This window comes from Melospiza melodia, chromosome 28 (assembly GCF_035770615.1).
Source record: "Melospiza melodia melodia isolate bMelMel2 chromosome 28, bMelMel2.pri, whole genome shotgun sequence".
NCBI lineage: Eukaryota > Metazoa > Chordata > Aves > Passeriformes > Passerellidae > Melospiza > Melospiza melodia.
Genome location: NC_086221.1, coordinates 3,483,568 through 3,490,273, shown reverse-complemented (window position 1 = coordinate 3,490,273; position 6,706 = coordinate 3,483,568). Strand labels below are relative to the sequence as shown.

The 6,706-nt window shown below is 57.7% G+C and overlaps 1 protein-coding gene across 1 annotated transcript; it reads left to right on the top strand.

Moving 5' to 3' along the window:
• Window positions 1–711: 711 nt before the first annotated feature.
• On the top strand, window positions 712–6,386 carry ELF3 (E74 like ETS transcription factor 3). The gene is given in 12 exon segments (XM_063178045.1): window positions 712–854; window positions 1,960–2,128; window positions 2,692–2,790; window positions 2,793–2,824; window positions 2,826–2,891; window positions 2,893–2,914; window positions 3,142–3,225; window positions 3,318–3,431; window positions 3,555–3,644; window positions 4,176–4,292; window positions 4,442–4,637; window positions 5,358–6,386. Coding segments are annotated over 11 exon segments (1,104 nt in total). The 5' UTR covers window positions 712–854; window positions 1,960–1,965; the 3' UTR covers window positions 5,479–6,386.
• The last annotated feature ends 320 nt before the right edge of the window (window positions 6,387–6,706 follow it).

Sequence of the window (6,706 nt, the reverse complement as noted above, 5' to 3'; positions counted from 1 at the left end):
GACCCTGCCTGTCCCTTGGCACACGTCCCTGGTGAGCATGTGTGCCTGTCGGTGCCAGGCACGTGTGGCATGGCAGGGCAGGGGCTGTCACAGCTCTGCAGCCTCACCCAGACCTCCCCCAGGCAAAAATTGACCCATTCTGACAGACAGAGCAGCAGTTCTCAGGCACCTCCCTGGTCTCTGCTGTACCCCTACAAAAACCACCTGTCCCCACCAGCATGTGTGCTGTCCCCAGCGTTTGTCCTGCTTGGTCACTGAGACCTGTTCCTGCTCTGGGAAATCTGTGCCACCCAAGGTACCCCCATTGCACCTGCTGAGCGCCAGGGCTGGCTGCCCACCTGGCCAGGCGTGTGCCCAGTTCCCACAGTGAAGGACTGGGATATAGCTCCTGGCTCCACCGCCCGGGCAAACCCCACAGGGCCCACCCGACCCCACGGGTGGTTTTGGCCGCAGTGAACCTGCTGCTGTGAGCAAACAAACACGAGCCTGGCGAGAAAGCAGCCCGTGAAGGCAGTGTGGGTGAAACTCTGGGCACCGCTGGGGCACGGGCTCTGACAATGATTAAACTGGCCAGCCCAGATTTCCCGGCAAGGCAGCGCAGGGCCGGGACCCGGTGGTTCATATTATGCAAATCACCTGGATCTGGGAGCATGAACGTTTGGGGCTGGAATTCCCCTCGGGCTGCCAGATTGTTACACCGCCCAAGCTATAAAAGCAGAGGCACGGGCAGGGCTTGCCCATCGGCACCAGCCTCCCGGGGCCCATGAGCAGAGCCTAGGGCCGGCCTGGCCTCACTCCTCTCCCCTGCTTCCTCTCTGGATTACCCACCGCTGCTGGATTTGCCACCACAGAAGGTACCAAAGCTTTTTTGCCGGGCCTGTTGATGTCCCCGAGGCCAGGACAGCTGCTTTGCTCTCTCCTTGCACCTTGGCTCTCAGCGGGGATGTGCTCTGGCCTTTTCTCCAGGCTCCATCTTGGCTGTCCCACCTCAGCTGGGAGTGAGGGCCCTGAGGGGGCAGCGGGACAGCAGCCCCAAAATGGACAGCACGATTTGGCTTTTTGTGAGGGCTGGGCAGGGCTTGGTGCCCTCCTGGCTGCAGTGATTGGGATGTGCTTGTTGTGCAGAGGACTGGAGCTGTGGCACAGCACTGGGCCAGGGGGCTCAGGAGTGCCCAAACCCTCACCCTCAGAGGGGCTGGGGGTCACTGTTGTCTGCCAGCCACCCTCTGGCTGTCACCTCTTGCTGGGCAAGGCTGGGGTCACTGTTCTCTGCTAGCCACCTTCTGGCTGTCACCTCTTGCTGGCTGAGGGTCATTGTTCTCTGCCGGCCACCCTCTGGCTGTCACCTCTTGCTGGGCAAGGCTGGGGTCACTGTTCTCTGCTAGCCACCTTCTGGCTGTCACCTCTTGCTGGCTGAGGGTCATTGTTCTCTGCCGGCCACCCTCTGGCTGTCACCTCTTGCTGGGCAAGGCTGGGGTCACTGTTCTCTGCTAGCCACCTTCTGGCTGTCGCCTCTTGCTGGCTGAGGGTCACTGTTCTCTGCTAGCCACCCTCTGGCTGTCACCTCTTGCTGGCTGAGGGTCATTGTTCTCTGCCAGCCACCCTCTGGCTGTCACCTCTTGCTGGGCAAGGCCAGGGTCACTGTTCTCTGCCGGCCACCTTCTGGCTGTCGCCGCTTGCTGGATGAGGCCAGGCTGCTGGGACAGGGCTGCTCACAAACAGTGACGCCACGTCCCCAGCTTGCTGTGGCTCAGCCTCCCTGTGTGCTGGCCCCCGAGGAGCTGTGAGTCAGCCCCAGCCAGCAGGTGCTGGGTGCATATTTCTGCAGAAGTGACCTAGAGGTGACGATGGGTGGAGGGAGAGACAGCCTGACCTCACCCAGCCTGGCTCTGGGGTGCTGCAGGTGCTGAGCCCAGGGCTCACTGGGCTCTCTGGGCTCACTGTCATCTCTTGGCACAGAGCTCCATGGCAGGATCTTGTGAGATCAGCAACATCTTCTCCAACTACATCAGCGCCATATACCAGCCTGACGAGGTGCAGCCAGGCTTGGACATGCTGGGACAGCTTGGGGATGACAGCACCCTGGGGCTCGGCCTCCCGGCCAGCCAGCCCCCAGCACAGAGCACAGGTAGGAGCAAGGGAGTGGCACTGGTGGCATTGGGGAGCTGGCATGTTGGGGCAGTTGTGAGGCAGTGCCACTGGCTGGAAAGAGCACTGCAAGGTCCTCGTCCCACTGGGACAGGTCGGCAGCTTCCACCATGCCTCAGTTTCCCCAGGGAAAGGCTGTGGGAGGACACCCTGGGTGGCACAAGGGAGCACATTTATCTGATTTATACAGGAGATGGGGGAATCATTTTCCTCCTCCCACAGCACAGCATAGGGGACGGGGCTGCCAGGGCTTACCAGGAGCAGTTTGGAAGTACAGCCCTGGTGATGGGGGCTCGTGATGGTGCTCAGGTAGGCACCATGAGAAACCAGCAGAGCAGGCTGGATCACAGCACAAACAGGACAAATGGCACCGAAACCAGCCGTGGGGGAAGTCTGGGGTCTTTAGTCCCATAGCTCTTCAAGAGCAGGGCCTGTGTGTCCCTCAGGATTGCCACTTGCCCCACACCAGGTGCCCGTGCCACCCGAGGCACACGGTGCTGGCACAGCCACCCTGCTCTGAGCCCTGCTCTCCATCCCTTGCAGACAAGCCCCAGTGGTTCAGTGAGCTCCCATACCTCTGGAGCAAGGTGCAGGTGCTGGAGTGGATCAGCTACCACGTGGAGAAGAACAAGTACGATGCCAGCTCATCGACTTCTCCTGCTGCAACATGGACGGAGCGCACGCTGTGCCACTGCAGCCGCGAGCAGATGCGCCGCATCTTCGGGCCCCTGGGGGACGAGCTCTAACGACCGCCTGCACGAGATCAGTGAGTGCACCAGGCTCTCCTGCTCCTGCAGGCCCAGCAGCTTGAAGAATGAGTTGGAGAGGCCTCCACTAGCCCAGGAGGCCAGAGCTTCCTGGGCACTGCAGGGGCTGCGTGGGAGGGTGTGGGGGCACAGAGCTGACCAAGCATGGCTGGGCTCAGCTCCTACTCTGCACTATTCCCCTTCGTATGGAACAGGCATTGCTAACCCCAGTCCTTCACCCCTGTAGCCTCTGATGAGCTGAACTGGATCATTGATTTGCTGGAAAAAGAGGATGCGACTTCCCAGACCTTCCTGAACTCCAGCCAGCTAGGTAAGACAGGGGCCCTGGCCAAGCCTTTCCCCAGGGATCACATACTGATGGCAGCAAGGCTAAGCCCTTCTTCCCTTCTCTGCCCCTTCCAGAGCTGGGAAATTCCTGTGCCAAGGACTCCTTGGAGGACTTAAAGCCCACAAACCCTTTCACAGACTTCACCTGCTTGCCAGGCTCCTTGTCCCCAGGCAGCTCTGATGTCTCAGGTCAGTGTTTTGACAGGGTGGGTTTGGGTCTCGCAGCAGTCTGGTGGCAGGGGAAGGGTGGGAACCAGGGGGAAAAGCCCACAGATGCTCAGAGGTCTGAACCTGATCCTTTTTGCCTCTCAGGGCCTGTGATGTCCCACAGCCCCAACTCTCAGGACTCCGGTGGAAGTGACCTCGACCTCGACCCTGCAGAATCAAAGCTTTTCCCTAATGGTGAGTTGTTTCCTTCCAGACAGGAGCTGGAGAGGCAGGGCTGGCTCCCTGGCAGTTCTGCACTTCCTACCTGGCAATGATTTAGGGACAACACCTGAACACCCATCCTCACACTGAGAGGAGGGAAAGGCCTGTTTCCCTGGGTGCTCTGCTTCTGTTTCTCTCCGTTGAGCAGGGTGATGGGCAGGGCAGTGGTGATCCTGTGGGAAGGCTGGGTGGTGGCAGATGGGTGAAGGCTGCAGCCAGGGATCCAGGGCACAGGAGTCAGTGTTTGGTGTTGATCCCAGCTGGTGATGACACTGGGAACACCAGGAATGCAAGGAAGCAGTAGGGTCTGGGGAAGGAGCAGCATGCTGCCCTAAGCATAGTGTTGGGGATGAGGGTGGGATGAGGCTGGAGGGAATGGGGTGACCTTGCTCTCAGGGGATATTCCCCCGGTACCTGGGCCTGAAAAGAGGGTGGGAAAGAGGGAGGGTCTGTAGCCCAGCATGTGCTGCCCAGCCTGACGTGTGCCCCTCTCTGTGTGCACAGAGCACTTTCCAGGCAGCAAAAAAGGCGACAGCAAACACGGCAAGAGGAAACGGGGACGGCCCCGAAAACTCAGCAAGGAGAGCAGAGACTGCCTGGAGAACAGGAAGAGCAAGCACTGTACGTGAGCAGCACGGACTGCCTCTCTTGGCTTCTTGGCTTTGTGGGGAATGAGGGGGGAAGGGCCTTGGCAGGGGGGCTTAGGGTGAGCCAAAGGTCCAAGGACCTGCAGGAGCTTCCCAGCTTTACAGCTCAATGTCCTCTTCCAGCCCCAAGAGGCACCCACCTGTGGGAGTTCATCCGGGACATCCTGATCCACCCCGAGCTCAACGAGGGGCTCATGAAGTGGGAGGATCGGCGCGAGGGCGTCTTCAAGTTCCTGCGCTCGGAGGCTGTGGCTCAGCTCTGGGGCCAGAAGAAGAAAAACAGCAGCATGACCTATGAGAAGCTGAGCAGAGCCATGAGGTGAGTGCCCTGCCCTGTCCTGGCGGGGCTCAGCCCCACTGGGGCTCAGCTCAGCCCTCCAGCAGCTCTTCAGTGTTGGCACCCAGGATATTCCTCTGGCTGTTGTGGGTGATTCGAGACCCTGGCAAAGGGCTCAGAGACCTTGGCACAGAGTCAAAGACACCTGTGCCTTTGATTTTAGTCCATGGAAACAATTACTAACTTTGTGTGAAGGCTTACAAGCCACAAGAGTTTGAATAGAATGATAGTTAATTATCACAAGATGAAAAAGTAGAATTTTGGGCTTTTAGAATGGGGTTCAAGTGACAAGATGGAGGAATCTGGGTGTGTCCTATCCTTCTTCTCATTCTTGTCCTCCATCTTCTGCTGTGATGGTGACACTTTTGGATTGGTTTAGAGTAGAGACAGACTGTCTAACGAAGGTGATAGGTATTGGAAAATTATTGTAAATAAAGTACATGTAGTTTGTAGTATAAAAAGCTAACACCACCCCAAAGGGCAGTCACTGTGCCATAACCCGACCTGCTGGACAGATCTCAGCAGGTCAGAGAAAGAATGGAATAGATAAGGAAAAATAAACCCTGAAAAGCAGAGCTGACAAATCTCAACTTCTTCTTCGGTCATGAGGCTGGGTAAAAAAGACTTTCTAATACCTGGGGGGTCATCTCAGCCACAGAAATGCAATCCTCAGAGCCCTGATTGCACCTGTGTCCCCCACAGATATTACTACAAACGAGAGATCCTGGAGAGGGTCGATGGACGGCGGCTGGTGTACAAGTTTGGGAAGAACTCCAGCGGCTGGAAGGAAGAGGAGGTGCTCAACAGGAACAAGGAGCTGTAGGAGTCCTGGATGAGCCACGGGCTGATTAGCCCCTCAGGGCCAGCCCTGAGCTGGGCTCCTTGACAGGAAACTTTGCCTGCAGCTGTATCTGGAAGCTGCTGGCCCATGCAGCGTGTGGAATTGCGCCGAGGTGTGCAGAGCCCCTGTTTTGGCTCCAGTAGGTTATTGCAAACTTCCCTTGCTGGATCCATACCTCCAGCTGGAGCCGTGGGGACTGTGGCTGTTCCAAAGCCTGAACAGATGCAACGGGGAAGAGAACTTCAAGCCCCACTGTGAGAGCCCAGCAGGTCTCCTGCTATCACCCACCTCCTGCCTGGGCAGAGGAGCAGCACATCTGTGTCACCTGTGACTGAACAGAGCTTGTCCCAGCTGCGGGGTCTTCCCTCTCACTGCTTGCACCGTGCCAAAGGTGCCCCCTGTCCTCTTCACTGCGTGTGGGTTGGGTGAGACCCCCTTTGTGTAGCAGCTTCTCAGTGTGGCACCTGCTGAGAGAAGATGGGAACATTGTGGAGCTTCACCCGGCCCCAGAAAGCCCTCAGTGAGTGAGAAGAGGATGTGGGACAGCAGGGCCATGCTGCATTTCTTGCCTGGCCTGTGTCTAGAGACAGGCATTTTCTCCAGAAGCAGCTTCTAATTTATGTGAGACCCAAACCAAGTACATAGTGAATGTACAGATCTATTTTTTCATGAGTGAGATGTGCCTGTGTGAGAGCATGTGCTGTGGGGCACACAGTGTGTGGTGGCAGGTGGTGATGCTCAGCTGGACTGATGTCACAGGGCACAGACTGGTGCTGTGCCAGCCACGTCAGACTGGTGCCACCCAGCCAAGCACCCACCAGGTGCATGTGGTTTTCTCCTTTTCGAGTGTGAATATAAGATGAATAAATTGTTTGGGGTTTTTGTACCTATCTGTAATTTCCCTTGTTTTTCTTAAACACGTGGTGAGGACCAGACTTGTGTTGGTTGGGATGTGCCATGGCATGGACCTCGTCTGCCACCATCTCCTGCCTGGTCATCCTGGCACAGAGGCACAGGGTGTTCCTCAGGGTGAGGTGGGCTTGTCCCAGCCTGGCTCAAAGCCACCCACGAGGGGCATCTCACACCCACTCCCAAAGTTTGGCCCTTCTCAGAGCCCTCTGGAGCTCCAGCCTTTCCTGGAGCCAGAGTTCACCAGCTGCAGGCTGGTGGGAAGCAGAGCCCTGGCTGATCTGGGCAGGGGTTTCTCTCA